The sequence below is a fragment of the Mercenaria mercenaria genome, chromosome 14 (genome assembly GCF_021730395.1).
Source record: "Mercenaria mercenaria strain notata chromosome 14, MADL_Memer_1, whole genome shotgun sequence".
Taxonomy (NCBI): domain Eukaryota; kingdom Metazoa; phylum Mollusca; class Bivalvia; order Venerida; family Veneridae; genus Mercenaria; species Mercenaria mercenaria.
In genome coordinates this window covers 1,508,042-1,531,336 of record NC_069374.1, presented here as the reverse complement: position 1 = coordinate 1,531,336, position 23,295 = coordinate 1,508,042, and the positions used below count along the sequence as shown (strand labels likewise).

The 23,295-nt window shown below is 36.4% G+C and overlaps 1 protein-coding gene across 2 annotated transcripts in view; it reads left to right on the top strand.

Moving 5' to 3' along the window:
- LOC128548321 (polyamine-transporting ATPase 13A3-like) overlaps positions 1–23,295 on the top strand; it is a 117,747-nt gene that overhangs the window by 49,699 nt on the left and 44,753 nt on the right. For both annotated transcript variants that reach the window (XM_053522807.1, XM_053522808.1), the window contains 9 exons: positions 7,103–7,188; positions 7,659–7,733; positions 10,389–10,458; positions 11,169–11,303; positions 15,788–15,854; positions 16,389–16,520; positions 21,457–21,633; positions 21,887–22,032; positions 22,871–23,071. In XM_053522807.1, coding sequence (XP_053378782.1) covers positions 7,103–7,188; positions 7,659–7,733; positions 10,389–10,458; positions 11,169–11,303; positions 15,788–15,854; positions 16,389–16,520; positions 21,457–21,633; positions 21,887–22,032; positions 22,871–23,071 — 1,089 coding nt within the window. The remainder of the gene's footprint in view (positions 1–7,102; positions 7,189–7,658; positions 7,734–10,388; positions 10,459–11,168; positions 11,304–15,787; positions 15,855–16,388; positions 16,521–21,456; positions 21,634–21,886; positions 22,033–22,870; positions 23,072–23,295) is intronic.

Genomic DNA, 23,295 nt, shown 5'->3' with positions numbered 1-23,295 from the left:
TGATCTTCTAAATGAAGATCTGAGAATGACCCATTCACATTCATCTTCTGTATATTTTGGATTTCCAATATTGCTAATTTTATTTTAGCAAATCCGTTTTTGTTTGAACCAATCAGACAACTTGTTCGAATGTCACAGAGTAAGAAAAATTTGCAGTTAATCCAGAGCTCGAACCCGGGACCTCTCGCTTACAAAGCAAGTGCCCTACCGAATTAGCTAACCGGCTATCTGACATCTTTCGACATAAAAAATGTTGATATCAAAAACTAAGGTTTTTTAAAGCTTGCAGAATGTTGTAAGTTAGCTTTTGATTGGCTAGCAGAAGGGTTGTCAGAACGAGGCTATCAATAGCTCGTTGTCAGATCCTATGCGTAGCATAATAGGAGATGTACTTTAGTCAGATTGTCTTAATTATGGCTTGCAACTAACTATGTCATATAAGAGGTCTAAGTTAGATAACCAAAATGTACAATAACTCAATAACATTATTTTATTTTTGCAATTTTATTAGCAATAGATGTATTGGTGTTTTGGTGAATTTGCAATTGGTATCTTCTTATCAATGCCCTACTGGTGCATAACTTAGCAGTCCATCAAGGGGTTATAATGTTGTGTATAAGGAAAACCAAAAGTAAATGCAGATTCAAGTAAAATCATGTCGTGCAACACTCGTACTCCTCATTCATAGTTCAAGGTCTTTCTTTGAGGTCAAAAGTGCACAAGAGCTTTTCCTGTTTGCTCTGTAACATAAACTTTAATTAAGGAATTCTAACATTATTTGGGGCAAATGTTCCCCCTTAAGATATGATGTGTCTTGTGCAAGTTCCTTGACCCAAACTTAAAGATTAAGGTCACACTTTGAGGTCAGATGTTTACTACTATTAACTGGGTCTGTCCATAACTCTGGCATCCATTAACGGATTGTAATATTACTTGGCATATATGTTCCTCATAATAAGATGACTTGTCATTTGCAAAACCAAGACTCCTAACTTAAAGGTCACATTGAAAATTAAATATCAGTGTGTTTTTTATCCCATCCACTGCATAACTCAACCATCCAACAAGGGATTTTGACATTACTTGACAATGTCCTGCACAACACCCAGGACCCTAGCTCAGAGGTCAAGGGTGCACTTGGAGGTTAAAGGTTTACAGTGTCTGTTTTGTGTGCTCCATAACAATACCATCATCAAGGGATTTTAATCTTACTTGGCACGGATATTTTCCATAAGTATGGTACATGCACACCCCAAGCTTCAAGGTTGAAGTCGGGTCAAAAGTTAACATTGTCTTTTTTGTGTCCCTTCCATAACTCCCCCATCCATTAAGATATTTCAATATTATTACTGGGCACAAAATTTTAATGCTCCAATAATGAGTCTATATTTCAAACACAGGACCCAGTCTACTACTTTCAAAGTCAAGCCCAGATCACACATAGAAGTCAAAGATTTTAAATTTTAGGTCATTTTTCTCTTCCAGTCTGTAGGTTTTTCATCCATACATGGACATTTAAAGAACTTTGCATTAACAAGCAGCATTATAGGACACATTTAACAAAAGTTTGTGTTGTTTTTTTAGAAGTACCCCCCTGTAATAAGATGAAGTATTTTTCATGACTTGTTTTTCTCTATTTTCTTATCAATTTAATAAAAAAAATGTAGCTAATTTTTTTTCTTCATATTTCATCGATGTTAAAAGCAAAGAACAGCTGTAGATTTTTAGATTTTACTGTATGATATTGTGCCATATATAGCGTGTTGTTATGAAAAATGTTTGAAACTCTGAAAACCGGACCCTCCAAAATCCTCTTAAAATTGGACAAGTTTCAAAGTCCCAAGTTTTTCTCTTATAAGTTCGATTAAAAAGTACTCTGAATACTGGAATATCTGAATTCTGAAAACTGGACGTTTTTTTCATGGCCACAAAGGAATATTATACATAAAAAAATCCTCTGAAAACCGGACAGTTTATGCCGAAACTTTTGTGTATTATCACTTTTGTGTATTATCACAAAGTGACAAGGTGAGCTATTGTGACTGCTTGATGTCTGTCTTCTGTAGTGCGTCGTCCGTCGTGCGTCGTGTGTCCGTCAACAATTTCTAAAGAAATCTTCTTCTTGAAAACCATTTGGCATAATTACACAAAACTTCACAGGAATGATCCTTCGATGGCCCCCTTTCAAAATTGTTCAAAGAATTGAATTCCATGCAGAACTCAAAAAACTTTAAAAATCGTCTTGTCCAAAACCATAGGGCCTAGGGCTTTGATATCTGGTGTTGAGCATCATCTAGTGGTCCTCTACCAAGATCGTTCAGATTATCCCCCTAGGGTCAAATATGGCCCCGCCCCAGGGGTCCCAAGTTTTACGTAGACTTATATAGGAAAAAAAAAGTTTAAAAATCTTGTCTGAAACCACAACACTTAGACCTTTGATATTTTGTTTGTAGCATTGTCTTATGGTCCTCAACCAAAATTGTTCAAATTGTACCCCTTGGATGAAAAGAGGCCCTGCCCTGAGGGTCCCAGGTTTTATATAGACTTATATAGGAAAAAGCTTTAAAAATCTTCTTGTCTGAAACCATATGACCTAGGCTTTTGATATTTGGTAGGATGCATTGTCTAGTAGTCCTCTACCAAAATTGTTCAAAATATGCCCCTGGGGTTAAAAGAGGCCCTGCTCTGGGGTCACTTAGTTATTATGTGAGTTATATAGGAAAATTACTTAAAAAATCATCTGATCCTATTTTCAAGACTGTTTAATTATAATAACCTGGTGATGTCACTTGACTGTGACCTTGACCTACTGACCTACTTTCTTGCTTGTTAAGATACAGCCTTGAAATTTTGATGACATACAAAGTTTTGCACACAACTCGTAAAACTGAATTTCATTGACCATGAATGTGACCTACTGACTTTCTTAATATTTTATCATCAGTTTGACATTTGAAACATGTAACTCATATTACTCAGGTGAGGGATCCAGGGTCATCATGACCCTCTTGTTATATTTCATTTTTTTGGAGGAATATGAAAAAGATTCTTATTCTTACTAATTATTATTGGTATTGGTATTGATAGTCACATGATGCATGTTTGATGACTTATAGGAGCTAGACTATTTATGTCGCCATGATTACAATGTATAACAGAGACATACAGTGCAGACTTTCTGTGAGAGCTTCAGTTTTAATGTATAACAGAGACATACAGTGCAGACTTTCTGTGAGAGCTTCAGTTTTGATGTATAACAGAGACATACAGTGCAGACTTTCTGTGAGAGCTTCTGTTTTAATATATAACAGAGACATACAGTGCAGACTTTGTGTGAGAGCTTCAGTTTTAATGTGTAACAGAGACATACAGTGCAGACTTTGTGTGAGAGCTTCAGTTTTAATATGTAACAGAGACATACAGTGCAGACTTTGTGTGAGAGCTTCAGTTTTAATGTGTAACAGAGAACATACAGTGCAGACTTTCTGTGAGAGCTTCAGTTTTAATATATAACAGAGACATACAGTGCAGACTTTGTGTGAGAGCTTCAGTTTTAATGTGTAACAGAGAACATACAGTGCAGACATTGTGTGAGAGCTTCAGTTTTAATATATAACAGAGACATACAATGCAGACTTTCTGTGAGAGCTTCAGTTTTAATATATAACAGAGACATACAGTGCAGACTTTGTGTGAGAGCTTCAGTTTTAATATATAACAGAGACATACAGTGCAGACTTTGTGTGAGAGCTTCAGTTTTAATGTGTAACAGAGAACATACAGTGCAGACTTTGTGTGAGAGCTTCAGTTTTAATATGTAACAGAGACATACAGTGCAGACTTTGTGTGAGAGCTTCAGTTTTAATATGTAACAGAGACATACAGTGCAGACTTTCTGTGAGAGCTTCAGTTTTAATATGTAACAGAGACATACAGTGCAGACTTTGTGTGAGAGCTTCAGTTTTAATATATAACAGAGACATACAGTGCAGACTTTGTGTGAGAGCTTCAGTTTTAATGTGTAACAGAGAACATACAGTGCAGACTTTCTGTGAGAGCTTCAGTTTTAATATATAACAGAGACAGTGCAGACTTTGTGTGAGAGCTTCAGTTTTAATGTGTAACAGAGACATACAGTGCAGACTTTCTGTGAGAGCTTCAGTTTTAATATATAACAGAGACATACAGTGCAGACTTACTGTGAGAGCTTCAGTTTTAATATGTAACAGAGACATACAGTGCAGACTTTGGGAAAGAAAGAAACTAAAAGACATTGTGCAGTCAGATGAAATAAATAAGAATACACAATTATATATAAAATGTCTCAGAAATTTGTGCAAAGTCCTTTGAAAATTGTAATCCTCTGAAAACCAGACTTTTGACTTGGTCCAACCAGACTTTTGACTTGGTCCAGACAGGGTCCAGTTTTCTGAGTTTCTACCATATATAGGTTTTGGACATGTAGCGACTTAAAAGGTTATGCTTCCAGTAGGGGACTCTGTATTGCATGGCATTACTTCATACACTTGTTTTTATAGAGGCAGTGTGGTATAACATCCAAACCTGGTTTGAATTAGTGTGTATCACTTTTCATGAAAGTTATTGAAAAGAAAACAATAGCAAATGTTGTAAAATCTACAATACATTACAATACAGTTTCTCCTTTAGGTATAACTAATACAATGATTCTAGTTTTTGTTCTGGTTTAACCTACAAAATATATAAAAACAGATTTGCATCAGTGAAAATGTATGTACTGTGAAATCATTGATATTCATGGGGGACTAATTTTTGTGGATTTCGTGGTTGAGTCAGTCCATGAAATTTAATCCCAACGAACAAGAAAAATTCCCATTCATTTTATGTTCTAAAGTTGAAATCCACGAATTCTTATCCACACGAAATTGCTGTTTTGGCCAAAACCACGAAATTTCATGCCCACGAAATTAAATGATTTTACAGTATGTCAGGAAGTTAGAAGGAAATTATAAAATTGAAACTGTAACAGATGGTCTAGGTTTTTATGTTATGACTCACAAGTATCATTCAGCTTATATATAAATTGCAAACAATTAAAGAGGGGGCGTATCTTGAAATGAAAATTGAGACTTTGTACTGCAAATATGTTTTTTTTTAATTGTAAAAATAACAGTCATGATATATTTATATTTTATTTATATTTTACATTTATTTTTGGTAAATGAAGAAAAACTTAAGAAATATTTACTGTGGACTGACTTTGATTGCAGCATGTAGCACAGAAACCAGAGTTGTATGCTTCTGTGGGTACTTAATATTTTTACTTAACACACATACCCCATTTACCTGAACCAGAGTACCAGTTTATGATATTCTCCTACTGATTCTTTACCCATATTTATGTAGTACAGTCTAACCTGTTTATAGTGGTTGCCTAAGGAACTCACTGAAGTTGAACATTATAGACAGTTTGCCACTTTATCCAGGATTTCTGTGTCATCGATCATCGATATTGGTTTTAAAATATATATCATTGGTTTGACTAGAATGTGACCATTTTGAGCAGGGTCACACTATGTATAGGTGACAGTATATGCAGGGTCACACTATGTATGGGTGACAGTATATACAGGGTCACACTATGTACAAGTGACAGTATATACAGGGTCACACTGTATACAGGTGACAGTATTATGCAGGTTGGACTGTACTGTTCATATTACAGGTCATCCCTAAATCACAGTTCCACTATACCTACAAATAAAGTTTTAACAGCTCAGGTACCTGACCTTTCTATACCCGTGTTTTAGGTGATGTCTACTGACTTCAAATATTTACTGTATTGGCTTAAGTTGCCAGCTGTCTCCCTTTTGCCAAGAAATATCGGATAATAATTGTCTTATATGCCCTTTATAGAAATAGTTGTTGCAAGTTGATTATCAAAAAATAATCTTTTTGTTGATCTCTTTAAAAATCCTGCCAAGTTTGCTGAGGTAAAATACAAAACTGTGACTAGACAGGTTGCATGTTAGAACCCTTTGCACAGCATGTTCTGCATGAGGATTTGACATTGTGTCTACACTTGTCATACAATTACGAGTCAATAGGGGAAGATTGCAGGTTCTTGCGGAGAGCTTAATTGTCACCATACTGACACAGAATATAAGAACACTGGTTAGATTAATTGACTGCTGCTACATGACTAAAAATACTGTTGAAAAATAGTTTGAAATCTTAGCAAATATTCTGCACCAGTATTAGGTGATATTAGCTGACTGTGAATATAGAATTGTTCCATTTTATCCTCATCCCAGCTTTGTAAAATAACTAAATTCATTACATTTCACAGTATGTGGTGTATATTTATGTAATACTAGTATATAAGCAGGCACAGTGGTACCATGGAGGTTGCAGATTCAGTTTGAATAAGAGCAGAATTCAAATGGGGTTTCAACAATTTCTCACCTTGTCATGACTATTGGTCATGAATCAAGGAAGCAGTCAGCAAGCATAGTTAACATAAGTTGTGAGAACATGCAGTCGTTATAAATCAGACACTTGTAATATTGGTGTAAATGTGTCCTATAGGACTCCTACATGTAGCTTTGCTTTATGCTTTATAGTCGCCTGCCTCGCAAAGAGCTTGGGATCAGGAATGAAAATTTCAAGGCCTTCAACAGCCTTTTTTTCTTTACCTTTGAAGCTATGTACAAACACTGATTGACTTAAAAATATGCTTAACACCATTGCAATTATGGTGAATCTGGGTCATTTTCAAATAAACCATTAACGTTACAAAACTAAAAGATCTGAACAGAGGTGAATATATAAATTTTTGATCCGGAGCTGTTAGCTGCCTCCGCCTTGTGTTTCCAGTACATCCAACATGTCATGAAATTTCTGTCATTTTCATTAAATGTTAGGAACTTAGAAACATTTAAAATGAAGAAATTCTAAAGAAAAATTTAACATCTTTTGCAGTAGTATAGATACATTTATAATACTTTGGATTGGTGAATAATAACTTTAAAAGAAACCCTTTTTTGGCATAGAAGTAATTCAAGTGAACACTAAAAAATCAACATTTTGTTGCAAAAAAAACCAACTTTTGTCCAATTTTCAGCGGGATGAAAATCTGATCCGATACTTTGTTGTGAAACGGGTAAAGTTCATATGGAACTCTGAAGAAGACAAATACCAGAAACTTAGGTAAGTTGATTATTTTGTAACTACACATTTTATTAGCGAGAACAGATTAAATAGAGATTTATTAAATCTTATAGAGAAATGGCATGCTGTGTTTTGGAACCATTTTTTTGCTGCAATGCAGTTTTCTTGCTTCATACTCTAAACAAATCAAAAGTGACATCATGCAAGATGTAATTAATGTTGCTGAAATAAACACATCCAAAAATTTTTAGAAAAAATAGGGCATTAGTATTAGTTTATTTTGTGACAGTTTATGTTTTCTTTTGCAGTTCTGAAACCAAAATATTTTTGAGACAGTAGCTATAAATATGTTGCTGTACACCCTGAGAATATAATCGGAGTAAGACAACGGTTGTAACTAGTTTCCCAGTCACAAAATATATTTTATTCAGGTCTATTGCTAAATCTGGATGTAGATATAGCTTGTCACTATCCAGTTACAGATTGACTCCTCTATTCTTGTATTTCAGAGGGCTAGAAGTTAACAATACATGTTCATATTTCCATGAGGCCAAAGGTTTGAACTATGAACACCAAAGAAAAAGGTATAACTATTATTCTTTGTCAGTTTTTGATTTTGTTCTAAGGTAGGTGATGGATAGCCTTTGTCTGAAAAAAAAACTGAGGGGAATATGTGCCTTTAGGACAGAAAAGAAGGAAAAGAATAAGGGGAAAAAAGGACAGAAATTCAAAGAATATTTAAATGTAATCTTAACTATTGGTAAATAAGAAATTAAAGATATGTAGAGCCCTTTACTGTTTTGAAAAATATCTCCAAATTACACTCAGTATGTTAATATAAGATAAGTAGGCAGCCAACCTTTCTGTGGAAATGTCGTTAGTCTGCTTGTTTTGATGTGATATCCATTTTATCTTATTAATTTACTGATTGTTTGAAAGTGTACCTAGAATATGTTTACTGAGCTCTTTCTTTATCTGGTAAATGTAAAAATATGTTTTCTCAATTCTTAATTAGACAGGATTTCCACCAAGATCAAGGAGTTTCACTGTTATGTACATTAAAAGATTCAGTTACTTTAAGTGGAATTTTGCTGACATTTAGGATACAACAAGCAAAAAATCTTGCTTCCTTCCTGGTTCATACTGAGAAACATTCCCAAGCAATTTATTAATCCCCCGCCACAAGTGGTGGGGGGTTATAGGAATGGTCTCCGTCTGTCCTTCCGTCCGTCTTTCTGTCCATCCCCTGCCACAAGTGGTGGGGGATTATAGGAATGGTCACTGTCCATCTGTCTGTCCATCTGTCCGTAACACTAGTGTCCGCTTCATATCTCCTAAACCCCTTGAAGAATTTTTTATCAAACTCTGGTCAAATGATCACCTCATCAAGACGATGTGCAGAACACATGAGTCAGCCATGCTGGCTCAAGGTCAAGGTCACAACTTAAGGTCAAAGGTTTTAGTCTTCCATTTCGTGTCCGCTCTATATCTCCTTAACGCCTTAAAGGATTTTCATCAAACTTGGGTCAAATGATCACCTCATCAAGATGATATGCAGAACCCATGAGTCAGCCATGCCGGCTCAAGGTCAAGGTCACAACTCAAGGTCAAAGGTTTGAGCCTTCCATTTTGTGTCCGCTCTATATCTCCTAAACCCCTTAAAGGATTTTCATCAAACTTGCGTCAAATGATCACCTCATCAAGATGATGTGCAGAACCCATGAGTCAGCCATGCCGGCTTAAGGTCAAGGTCACAACTCAAGGTCAAAGGTTTGAGCCTTCCATTTTGTGTCCGTTCTATATCTCCTAACCCCTTCAAGGAATTTTATAAAACTTGGGTCAAATGATCACCTCATCAAGACGATGTGCAGAACCCATGAGTCAGCCATGCCGTCTCAAGGTCAAGGTCACAACTGAAGGTCAAAGGTTTGAGCCTTCCATTTTATGTCCGCTCTGCATCTCCTAAACCCCTTAAAGGATTTTTATCAAACTTAGGTCAAATAATCACATCAAGACGATGTGCAAAACTCATGAGCCAGCCATGCCGGCTGAAGGTCATTGACAAGGTCAGAACCCAAGGTCAAAGGTTTTAGTCTTCCATTTTGTGTCTGCTCTATATCTCCTAAACCCCCTTCAAGGAATTTGATATAACTTGGGCTAAATGATCACCTTATCAAATTGATGTGCAGAACTAATGAGTCAGCCATGCTGGCAAGGTCACAGCTTAGGGTCAAAGGTTTAAGCCTTCCATTTTGTGTCCACTCTGTATCTCCTAAACCTCTTGAAGGATTTTCATCAGACTTGGGTGAAATGATCATCTCATCAAGAGCTCATGAGTCAACCATGTCAACTCAAGGTCAAGGTCACAACTCAAGGTCAAAGGTTTAAGCTCTGTATCTCCTAAATCCCTAGAAGGATTTTCATGAAACTTGGGTCAAATGATCACTTTATCAAGACGTTGTGCAGATATCATGAGTCAGCCATGTCAGTTCAAGGTCAGGGTCACAGCTAAGGTCAAAGGTTTACCCTTTCACTAGCCATAACAGTGTTGGGGGATTTAGCTGTCTTTCAGACTGCCTTGTTTTCACTACTTTCATGTTTGCATTTATCTTGCAACAACATTTCCACATGAAAACTTAAATTCTACTGTAACTTTTATGGAAAGCTTATGCAAAAATTAAACCTTATGGTGATTGTCTATATTCAAATTTTGCTAACTAGTGTTCACACACTCTGGTAATAAAGTACTTCAAATGGTATAAACTTGCAGTAAAAAGATTAATATTGGAAACAGTTCAGTTGTACATTAAAACAGCGGTCACTTGAGGCAAGCAGCATTTGATTTGATCATATAAAATAAAGTAAGAAATATTTGTTTTTCTGTTTCTAACATTATTAGGAATGATGCGTATGTAGATACAGTTTCATTTTATATTGTTTGTTTATATGTTATTTTCATTTGCTGGAGTTGAAATTACACAAAGAGGAAATTGTGTTTCTATGTTACATATGTTTCTGATTTTACCAAAGTTCATGTTAAGTTGTTCAGATATATATTAAATCAGTTGGAAAACACTGACAGCAGTCATAAATTTTATTTAGAGAGAGTTTGCTCTTATAATATGTGAATTTCAGACCAGTCCTGAATTGTTGTAAAGATCTGAGGTAAAAAATATGGCACTGCTTTGTCTGATGGAAGAATTTTTGAATTTGTATTTAATGTAAACATTTTGTTACAGGAGAGTGTTTTATGGGGCAAACAGTATTGCAGTTCATGTTACACCAATTCTTTCACTACTATTTAAAGAGGTAAGCAACCCATCTGATTTCATGTGCATTGTTGCTACAGTACTCATTTGGCAATAATGTTAAAGACCCTTTACATATATAAACTTTTAGAAAATCAGTCAGATAAAATACCCCTTACTTATAGAAATGACCACCAAACGGATACAATGCAACATAAGAATTCACATTTGAAACATTTGTAGCAGATACCTTAATTGCCAACATTGAGCAAATTTAAGATGTCACTGTTAACTAGTTTTAAAGTTAAGACATCAGCCTACATATTGTGAATGACCTTACCCCTTATTATGCTGGACACGACTGATTCTGCCTTTGCTACCAGGGTAGATCTTGATCAGCTTGTACATCTGTGTAGTCTGATCAAGATCTGCACTGTTCGCTATTCAGTCAGTATCTTTTTGGTAAGCACCCTTTTAAGCAGGTAATTTGTTTGTTTGTTTTGGGTTTAACGCCATTTTTCAGCAGTATTTCAGTCCTGTAACGGTGGGCAGTTAACCTAACCGGTGTTCCTGGATTCTGTACCAGTACAAACCAGTTCTCCGCAAGTAACTGCCAACTTCCCCACATGAATCAGAGGTGGAGGACAAATGATTTCAGACACAATGTTGTTTACCAAATAGTCACGAAGAATAGTATTGTCCAAATTGAAAGATGGATAAGTTCAGTATAGAAATATAGCAGGGTCAGGGTTTGTACCATTTATATTTCAGGCATTATCACCATTCTATGTGTTCCAAGTATTCAGTACAAGTGTATGGTTTGCTGACGAGTATTACTACTATGCTTCATGTATCATCATTATATCTGTGATATCTTTGTCTACATCCATCTATCAAACCAGAAAGGTGAGTTGTTTACATCTATCTATCAAATCAGAAAGGTGAGTTGTCTACATCCATCTATCAAACCCAGAAAGGTGAGTTGTCTACATCCATCTATCAAACCAGAAAGGTGAGTTGTTTACATCCATCTATCAATCCTAGAAAGGTGAGTTGTTTACATACATCTATCAAACCAGAAAGGTGAGTTGTTTACACCCATCTGTCAAACCAGAAAGTAGAGTTGTTTACATCCATATATCAATCCTAGAAAGGTGAGTTGTTTACATCCATCTATCAAATCAGATAGGTGAGTTGTTTACATACATCTATCAAACCAGAAAGGTGAGTTGTTTACACCCATCTATCAAACCAGGAAGGTGAGTTGTTTACACCCATCTATCAAACCAGAAAGTAGAGTTGTTTACATCCATCTATCAATCCTAGAAAGGTGAGTTGTTTACATCCATCTATCAAATCAGATAGGTGAGTTGTTTACATACATCTATCAAACCAGAAAGGTGAGTTGTTTACACCCATCTATCAAACCAGAAAGGTGAGTTGTTTACACCCATCTATCAAACCAGAAAGGTGAGTTGTTTACACCCATCTATCAAACCAGGAAGGTGAGTTGTCTACATTCATCTATCAAACCAGAAAGGTGAGTTGTTTACATCTATCTATCAAACCAGAAAGGTGAGTTGTTTACACCCATCTATCAAATCAGAAAGGTGAGTTGTTTACACCCATCTATCAAACCAGAAAGGTGAGTTGTTTACACCCATCTATCAAACCAGAAAGGTGAGTTGTTTACATCCATCTATCAAACCAGAAAGGTGAGTTGTTTACATCCATCTATCAATCCTAGAAAGGTGAGTTGTTTACATACATCTATCAAACCAGAAAGGTGAGTTGTTTACATCCATCTATCAATCCTAGAAAGGTGAGTTGTTTACATCCATCTATCAAATCAGAAAGGTGAGTTGTTTACATACATCTATCAAACCAGAAAGGTGAGTTGTTTACATCCACCTGTCAAACCAGAAAGGTGAGTTGTCTACATCCATCTATCAAACCAGACAGGTGAGTTGTTTACATCCACCTGTCAAACCAGAAAGGTGAGTTGTTTACATCTATCTATCAAACCAGAAAGGTGAGTTGTTTACATCCATTTATCAATCCTAGAAAGGTGAGTTGTTTACATACATCTATCAAACCAGAAAGGTGAGTTGTTTACATCCATCTATCAATCCTAGAAAGGTGAGTTGTTTACATCCATCTATCAAATCAGAAAGGTGAGTTGTTTACATACATCTATCAAACCAGAAAGGTGAGTTGTTTACATCCATCTATCAAACTAGAAAGGTGAGTTGTCTACATCCATCTATCAAATCAGAAAGGTGAGTTGTTTACATACATCTATCAAATCAGAAAGGTGAGTTGTTTACATCCACCTGTCAAACCAGAAAGGTGAGTTGTCTACATCCATCTATCAAACCAGAAAGGTGAGTTGTCTACATCCATCTATCAAACCAGAAAGGTGAGTTGTCTACATACATCTATCAAACCAGAAAGGTGAGTTGTTTACATCTATTAATCCAAATAGGTGAGTTACATTTTACAACTTGAATCAGGCCTGTAAGTATCACTGCCATTCATGTTAAGTCTATTCTCTGCAGCAATATGTTTTGCCGTTTTTAGCTCACCTGAGCCAAAGGCTCATGTCGAGCTTTTGTGACCGCTCAGTGTCTGCGTCCGTCGTGCGTCGTCCATCCGTCAACAGTTTCTATAAAAATCTTCTTGAAAATCACTGGGCAGAATTACACCAAACTTCACAGGAATGATCCTTGGGTGGTCCCTTTCACATTTGTTCAAAGAATTGAATTCCATGCTGAACTCTGGTTGCCTTTGGTTGCCATTTGGTTGCCATGGCAACCAAAAGGAAAAAGTTTAAAAATCTTAAGGTCCCAAATCGCAAGGCCTAGAGCCTTAATATTTGGCATGTGACATCGTCTTATGGTCCTCTATTAAAATTGTTCAAATTATGCCCCTGGGGTGAAAAAAGGCCCCACCCAGGGGGTCCCAAATTTTGCATAGATTTATATAGGAAAGAACTTCAAAAATCTTGTCTAAAACCACAAGACCTAGGACTTTGATATTTAAAATGTAGCATTGCGTTGTGATCCTCTACCTAAATTGTTAAAAATCATTACCCTGGAGTGAAAAGGCCCTGCCCCGCGGTCTCCAGTTTTACGTAGACTTTTAAAAAAAAAATCTTATCTGAAACTGCAAGGCCTAGGCTTTTGATACACGTATTTGGTATGTTGCATTTCCTTGTGGTCCTCTACCAAAATTGTTCAAATTATTACCCTTGAGAGAAAAGAGGCCCTGCCCCGGGGAGTCTCAAGTTTTTGTTCTTAGCTCACCTGTCACATAGTGACAAGGTGAGCTTTTGCGATCACCCTTTGTCTGTCGTCCATTGTCAGTCCGCCTGTGCGTCAACAATTTCTTGTCTGTGTGATAGTGGTTTCATTTATGATTTTATTTTAACCAAACTTGCTCATAACTTGTATCACCATAAGATCTCGGTTCCTTTGTTGAACTGGCCAGATCCCATCACGGGTTCCAGAGTTATGGCCCCTGAAAGGGCCAAAATTAGCTATTTTGACCTTGTCTGCACAATAGCAGCTTTATTTTTGATTTGACTTTTACCAAACTTGCACAAAACTTGTATCACCATAAGATCTTAGTTCCTTTCTTGAACTGGCCAGATCCCATTATGGGTTTCAGAGTTATGGCCCCTGAAAGGCCCAAAATTAGCTATTTTGACCTTGTCTGCACAATAGCAGCTTCATTTATGATTTGATTTTAACCGAACTTGCACCAAACTTGTATCACAACAAGATCTTGATTCCCTTCTTGAACTGGCTAGATTCCTTTATGGGCTCCAGAGTTATGGCCCTTGATAGGCCCAGAATTAGCTATTTTGACCTTGTCTGCACAGTAGCAGCTTCATTTATGATTTGAATATAATCAAACTTGCACAAAACTTGTGTCACCATAATTCTTTGGTTCCATTCTTGAACTGGCCAGATCCCATAATGTGTTCCAGAGTTATGGCCCCTAAAAGGACCAAACTAAGCTATTTTGACCTTGTCTGCACAATAGCAGCTTAATTTATGATTTGATTTTAACCAAACTTGCACACAACTTGTATCACCATAAGATCTAGCTGCATTCCTTTTTATATGCCCGAAAGGACGTATTATGTTATCGCCTCGGTTTCTGTCTGTCTGTCTGTTGGTTTGTAATTTCCCTTCTGCTCTGTGACTGTGGAACCCTTTGAAGGATTTCAAAGAAACCTGAGACAAATGTTCACCTCATCAAAACGACGTGCAGAGCGCATGTTTCAGATTGCTCACTTCAAGGTCAAGGTCACATTAATGGGTCATAGGTCAAATGACTTTGTTTTGTGTGTATATTTCTCTGAATTTGTTTTGCATTGCAGTGCTCTAGTTTTTATTTGACCATGAATTTGACCTACTGACCTACTTTCTTTATATTTTAGGATCAGTTTGTCATTTGAATCATGTGCCGCATATTACTCAGGTGAGCGATTCAGGGTCATCATGACCCTCTTCTTGGAAAGTGTCTTAGAAATATTACATTTTCTGCATTGTATATAAAACCAAAAGAGATTGATGGAAAGAACAGAATGTGAGTATCTGACTTGCTTCTAGACTTTGGAAGATGATGAAGGTTCTACTAGGGGCTTCCGTGGCCGAGTGGTTAAGGTCGCTGACTTCAAATCACTTGCCCCTCATCAATGTGGGTTCGAGCCTTACTCGGGGCGTTGAAATCTTCATGTGAGGAAGCCATCCAGCTGGCTTACGGAAGGTCGATGGTTCTACCCAGGTGCCCGCACATGATGAAATAATGCACGGAGGGGCACCTGGGGTCTTCCTCCACCATTAAAGCTGGAAAGTCGCCATATGACCTATCATGTGTTGGTGCGACATTAAATCCAAAAAAAAAAAAAAAAGAAGGTTCTACTTGGATTTTTACACATGTTTGTTAACAGACTTGCTTTTTGGTAATTTTTAGTGTCTGATTATTATATCAGATTCAGTTAAATTAAGGTATTCTAATTTATAACCCCAGCTGTGTGTAAGTAGCTTTCCACCGAGTCTGTAAATAATGATAATTAAAGTATTCAATTTGTTATACTGTAAACAAAGTTTAGATCGGTACATGTACATACAATGTAGGAGTGATCTTATAGCCAGACTGTAGGTTGGTTTGTTGCACAGTTGCCATAAATTGTAGATTTGTACAATATTTTTTGTGCAGTCAAAGCATTGCAAAATTTAGGACTCTTGTTTCTTTGAAAAAAATATTAACAACTACCGGTATTGCAGGTTGGAGGGGGAAGAATGTTGATCATATTCTGTGATAGCTCTAGTTTGTGTTAAGATGGAAGTAAATACAGTTTGTGTATTTGTTTGTTACAGATGCAGAGGGCATTGAGGAATACCATTCAGACATCAACAGTTGTTACAGTTTGTAGAGGAAATGATGGTATGTGCCAACCAGAAAAAAAAAACTAAACAAAAATAGGTCTTGATTTTTTTACCATGGAAATGTCTTTAACTGTCCAGGTATTAGACACCTTGGCAAAACTACCATCTCGATAGCACATTGGTAGAGGGCTTTTAATGTAGGAAGTTTGGGGTAGTTTGATTCCTGACCAAGTAATAACAGTGATGAAAAATATGGGGCTGATAGCTCCCTGGCATGACCCTCGGTATTTAAGGGGTTATACCAGTAGGTTTAATAAGTCAAGGTAAGTATCTGTTACTGGATACCTAGTGTGTCTCACAAGAGGTTTGGTGCTCTTGTTAATATTTGTTGATCTTATGTGACGTTAAATAAAGCTTACTGTAATGTTTATCTTTAAGCCAGTATACATGGATATTGAACCCACAGCATGCATGTGTAAGAGATTTTGAGCTTGCAACTGTGACTACTCAAAAACCTTGACTACAAGTTACGTTTTGTGTACTCTCTTTACAACCGATGTAAATATTTTTCTTAAATTTGATTTTATCACAGAGTATGAAGATATACCATCAGATGACCTGGTACCTGGAGATGTTATAGAGGTACCTCATCACGGCTGTGTGATGCAGTGTGATGCTGTACTCATAAGTGGAAACTGTATCGTCAATGAGAGCATGCTTACAGGTATATTTATACTACCTCAATAGTGTACCATCTTTAACAAGAGCTGGGTATCTGGGTACGAAAGAGTTATCTCACATTTATTATCCCCCGATGAAAGTCGGAGGGATATAGTTTTGGCGTTGTCCGTCCGTCCGGAGCCATATCTAGGAAATGGTTGGGAATATTTATTAAAACTTCATATACATGTTCACCACTATGAGTTCTTGTGGCCCGTCAACTTTCAGTCAGATTGCCCAAGTAACACCAGAGTTATGGCCCTTAGAAATTTCTAGTGTTAACTATATAGGGTACTGTAAATATGGCAATTTCTACATCATAATTTTTGATATATTTGACCTAGAACTATGAAACTTAAACAGAATTTAGATCACCATAATGTGGTTGTGTACACACATTTTCTTTCGGATTTATTTAAATTAAGGGTTATTGCCCTTTAATTGTATAAAAATCCACATATTTGTACATAACAAACTTACCATTTGATAGAATTTCATTAAATTTCTTTCATTCTTTTCCATGAAAATTTATTGTAAACATGTGAAGTTGTGTACCCACACATGGTCACCCCCTTACCTTGATCACACCCCTCCCTATCCCCCGACCCCCACCCCCAAAAAAATAAAAAAATTCCTAATTTAAATTTTTTTAAACAAACTTCATATACATGTTCACCACTATGAGGTTATGGGGCCCATCAAGTTTCAGACAGATTGCCCAAGTAACGCCAGAGTTATGGCCCTTAGAAGTTTCCAGTGTTAACTATATAGGGTACTATAGATATGGCAATTTCTGCATCATAACTTTTGATACATTTGACCTTGAACTATGAAACTTTAACAGAATTTAGAGCACTATAATGTGGTTGTGCACACACAATTTCGAACGGGTTTCTTTTGTAACTTCAGAGTTATTGCCCTTTAATTTTCTAAAAATCCACATATTTGTACATAACAAATTTACCATTTGACAGAATTTCATTAAATTTCTTTCATTCTTTTCTGTGAACATTTATTATAAACATGTGAAGTTGCGCACCCACTTGCCTTAGTCACCCCTCTCCTCCCCACCCCCCCCCCCCACCCCCCCTTTCAAAAACTTCTTTTTTTCATTTCTTATTTTAGATTTTTTTCAAACCTTCCATGATTATTTATCAACATGCAAGTTGTACCATTCCCCCACCTCACTCCTCCACCCAGTCATGCCCACCACTGATCATGCATCCTCTGCCCCCACACTCCAACTTCACCCTTTTACCCTTTTTTTTTTTTTTTTTTTTTTCATTTTTAATTTTCCATCAATATTCATAATCAACATGTGGAATTTTGTTTCCTCTCCCGTTCCCCCACACCCCCACCCCCTAAAAAAATAAATATGTTAAGTTGTGACTGCACAAACCTTGTCCTCAGCCATATTCAAGATATCTTACCTGTGTTCTCTTAAGAACATCTGTTCTTTTAAGTTCAAATGTACATGTTAAACAGCAACACCTGGTGCCAAACCACTCAAAGACAATATTTCGTTCCAGTTAAACTTAAAGCTCACATTTCAATTAACTGCATTTAATTTTAAAAGCTAAGCTTATTACAGTAAGCATATCCCATTCAAAATAAATTCTTTAGTCAGGATCAAAGTATCATACATTTATTATGTACTCTTTTATTAGCTCACCTGTCACATAGTGACAAGGTGAGCTTTTGTGATCACCCTTCGTCCGTCGTCTGTGCGTCCGTGCGTGCGTCTGTCAACAATTTCTTGTCTGCACGATAGTGGTTTCATTATTGATTTTATTTTAACCAAACTTGCACACAACTTGTATCACCATAAGATGTCGGTTCCTTTCTTGAACTGGCCAGATTCCATTATGGGTCCAGAGTTATAGCCCCTGAAAGGGCCAAAAATAGCTATTTTGACCTTGTCTGCACAAAAGCAGCTTCATTTATGATTTGATTTTAACCAAACTTGCACAAAACTTGTGTCACCATAAGATCTTGGTTCCTTTCTTGAACTAGCCAGATCCCAATATGGGTTTCAGAGTTATGGCCCCAGAAAGGGCCAGAATTAGCTATTTTGACCTTGTCTGCACAATAGCAGCTTCATTTATGATTTGAATTTAACCAAACTTGCACACAACTTGTATCACCATAAGATCTTGGTTCCTTTCTTGAACTGGCGAGATTCCTTTATGGGTTCCAGAGTTATGGCCCCTGAAAGGGCCAGAATTAGCTATTTTGACCTTGTCTGCGCAATAGCAGCTTCATTTATGATTTGAATTTAATCAAACTTGCACAAAACTTGTGTCACCATAAGATCTCTGTTCCTTTCTTGAACTGGCCAGATCCCATAACGGGGTCCAGAGTTATGGCCCCTGAATGGGCCAAAATTAGCTATTTTGACCTTGTCTGTACAATAGCAGCTTCATTTATGATTTGATTTTAACCAAACTTGCACACAACTTGTATCACCACAAGATCTTGCTTCCTTTCTTGAACTGGCCAGATTCCCTCTTGGGTTCAAGAGTTATGGCTCCTTAAAGGTCTAAATTTGGCTATTTTGGCTTTTGCAGCCATATAGAGACTTCATTTATGGTTTTATTTGATACAAACTTCCAAAATATCTTCAACAACAATAAATCTTGGATTCCATGACAAATCAGATCCAGTCGTAGGTTCCAGAGTTATTTTATATCTGATTACCTCCCCTGATTGTAATCAAAATGGATTTATATCAGTAAGTACTTATAGGACTTATTTGAAATTTCATTATTGTTATTAGTTGGACTGAGACAATCAGGGTAGATAACTATGGACTGATTTTATGTCAAATTACCTCCCTTTATTTCAAATTAAAATGGGCATATCTCCGTAACTAATGAAGATACTGATCTGAAATTTCATTTATGCCAACATATTTATTTGGCAGATCCTTCTTTTGTTCACTTACAATATTTTTTTTAATTACTTCCCTTTTATGTTACTATAAATAGCTTATTTTTAGTAACTTTTTTATTATTGGCCATAGGGAAAAACCGAGACCACTTTTCTGTGGTACAACATGGATGGTACCTCCTATTTTAGGTGTTTTTTGACATATCTATACCTTGTAAGATTTTTTTTCTTCTTTTTGGTTAAATTTCTTCCCTTTGTTGTTCCTGTCCTTTGGATTTAGATATTTTTTCTGAGGACCTTCTTGTCCTCAAGTGCAATGATAACAGGTGAGCGATATAGGGCCATCATGGCCCTCTTGTTAAACATTTGTTTTCTGTTAAATTGATTTTGACTAATGAAATTATTTGCTTCTTATTAACATCCTTAACTTTTTGATGGATATATTTTTTTGCCATTCCTCACCACAAACCCTTTTGGCGGGGGATACCAATTCATCGAATTTGCTTGTATTGATCTGTAATTGGTGAGTTTTGAGTTACAAATTTACCTGTCACACTCCTATATATGAAACATATACTACCAGTTTGTAACTTAATGCAAAGTTGCAGACACTAGCTACATGTATAAATTATGTCTCCCATGGGAAACATTTTTATTTACTCCTGTCTGTCTATGTGTGTGTCTGTCTGCCCGTCTGTCACAAATCTTGTCTGCACTCTAAGTCCAACATTTCTCATCCGATCTTCACCAAACTTCAACAAAATGTGTTTACCAATAAGTCTCGGCCAAGTTCGATAACAAGCCAAATCGGCCCAGGCACTTCAGAATTATGGACCTTGAATTACCGATTCACTTACTCCAAAACTTACCGAAAGGGCGCTAACTCCAAAACTATCATAGGTATATTTTCGGTGAGTAAACAGTATATAAAGACATGATTAGGCAGTTGTGTGAGGACATGTGCTTTTCTCAAAAGCAGCTCTTGTTTATTCAAATATCTATACAGTTTTGATCCTGTACAAAAATCTTTGTGCACATTTGACTGTGAAATGAGTATCCTTCAACAGGAAAAGGTTTATGAACTGCAGGAATATATATTTCTTAGGACATCAAAAGAAACACAAAAAACAGATGTCAGTGAAGTCTTCTGTTGTGTTTTGTGTGCTTCATTGATGTTCAGAGCAAAAAAATGTCAATTGAGTTTTCTTTGGCAGAAGCTGTAAATAAACAAAACAATAATCAGGCATAAAAAGGATAATACTCTTTCAACAAAAATTTGAAGTAGTACCACAAATAGGTTTTACAGTGCCTACTTACCATCATGTAATTATCTGTTCTAACTGGGCTTGATTTGTTTTGCAGTAAAACAATGAAAAAGCAGTTGTTGTATACTCTGCAATAAGCAATGGTTGATGGTTGATGTTATTATGACATTAACTTGCCATATGATTTTCATAGCTTGGATGAATAAAAATCAGAATAATATTTTATCATATATTTAACCCTTACCCTGCTAAATATCCGTAATGAGCTTGTCCATCTTTTAATTTGGACAGTACCATTAAATGTTAAGAGGGATGCATACCAAAAAGATACTGACTGAATGGCTAACAGTGCAGATCATAATCAGACTGCACAGATGTGCAGGCTGTTCATGATCTACACTCGTTGCAAAGGCAGAATCAGACATGTTCAGCATGAAAAGAGTTAAATGAGCATATTAGAATGAAAACAAGGCCTTCTTTTTGTATAACATCCCATTCGCTATGGTTAGGATGCCCACAGGGTTTGTGTCCCGCATATATAAACTCTGAACCTTTGTAAATCAGATAGTAAACCATGCGAAGGCCTAGATTATTTGATAAATAATGGTGTTTTGCAGAAGAGCTATGCCAGTACAGATACAATAGCTTTTGTTTGTCTGCGGAAACCCATTCTAACCAGATAGTCTCAGTACTAGGTGAAAATTTCAGTTTTGTGAGGTTTCAGCTTTTCTTGGGTTACGATGTAGGGGGTTTCACTGTATATATAATTATGTTTATTGTTAACAGGTGAGAGTGTGCCTGTAACAAAGACCCCATTACCTGACACAAGACATTCTACCTCGTCTCGTAATGCAGTGTTTAACATGAAGGAGCACAGTAAACATACCTTGTTCTGTGGTACCCAGGTGATACAGACACGTTACTATGGCAACCAGAAAGTAAGAGCTGTTGTTGTGAGAACAGGTGAGATATTTTCTTGAGATGTGTGCATTTTAGAAAAAGGGAAACAATAATAATTCAAAGTCAGGTGTTTTCATGAGATTAAAAGTTTTGAAAATGTAGATTTACCTATGGTCAGCAACTTGATAAAAAAAAAAATCAGATACTTTTTGCAGACTGTTATTATTATACATGATAAGTATTTATTGTGCATAAATATATTGAAATTTCAATCTCTCTTATATCTGTTTTACATACTTTATGGATTTTATTTCAGGGTTTCTCACCTCGAAAGGAGAGCTGGTTCGGGCCATACTGTATCCAAAACCGGTAGACTTTAAATTCAACAGAGATACTTACTTCTTTGTGGGTGTGTTAGCTTCCATTGCTGGGATAGGCCTTATCTATACTGTGATATTGAAGGTTGGTGTCACTGCATATTTGAGATTAACAAAACTCTTCTTTTACAAATATAGACAAGATGAAGTTTGTTTACTTTACTTCAATTTAGGTGAAAATATTGGCAATACACAATGCTTGAATCTGAAAGAGGGCATCTATGGTAGAGTTGTTAAGGTTGCTTTCCTCAGTTCATTTGCCCTTCGCTTCTTCGGTTCCAAACCTTGCATCAGAAGGGTAATTCTTTAATATGTGGTGGCTATTCAGATGTTCAGGGAGGTTCAATGGTGCTAGCCTTTGTCTAAAATAATGCCCAGAGAAACACCAAGGGTCTTCCTCCACTATCAGAAGCTGGAAACTTACTATATGACTTAAAAAGTTTGTCAGTGTATCTTAAAAAAATGAGACTTGGGCATTGGTGAAGAAAACTGTTACCTACCTTCAAGAACAGTAAGATGGACTAATATTTACATTACAGAAATACTGAGTAGGTAAGGTACCTGTATTAGTGACAATTGGCAGATTTCATATACTCTGTATGAGATATCGGAGTTGTGTACATTCAGTTACATTTACTTCTGGAGAATGCCATATTGCATAATGAGAATACATAACTATACGGAAATTGATGAGTGTCATTATTTGTTCACTACCTTAAACAAAACTGAAAACTACCATTGCTAGTATACAATGTGATCGTGAATGAACAAGGCATTGTGTACACTTTGTTTCCTTTATTACATCTCATCAACAGATAAACTTAGGAAATGAAGTTGCGTCAGTAATCTTTACCAGTATTTCATGTATAAGTGACATTTCATGACATTGCGTCAAATTTACAACAATATTGTCATTGATTTAGGTACAGAGAGGAGATGCTGTAGGTGAGATTATCAAGCGTTCCCTGGACCTGATCACTATAGCAGTACCTCCGGCTCTCCCAGCTGCTCTCACTGTTGGTATCGTGTTTGCTCAGGCACGTATGAAACGCAGCGCTATCTACTGTATCAGTCCAAGAAGCATCAACATTTGTGGTAGCATCAATGCTGTCTGTTTTGATAAGGTAAGTAATAGGAATATTTGTTGTCAGTGATTGATTTATGAATCAATGAGAGTGTTCTGTCAGTGATTGATTTATGAATCAATGAGAGTGTCCTGTCAGTGATTTGCAGCGAAAAAGTGTATAAAAACTATTTACAATAAAAGTTCCATAGGGATAAATAGAGTTATTGTAATAGAAGATCGCTCTTGGATGCTGTATTGGGCTCCAGTGAATTTTGCAAGATC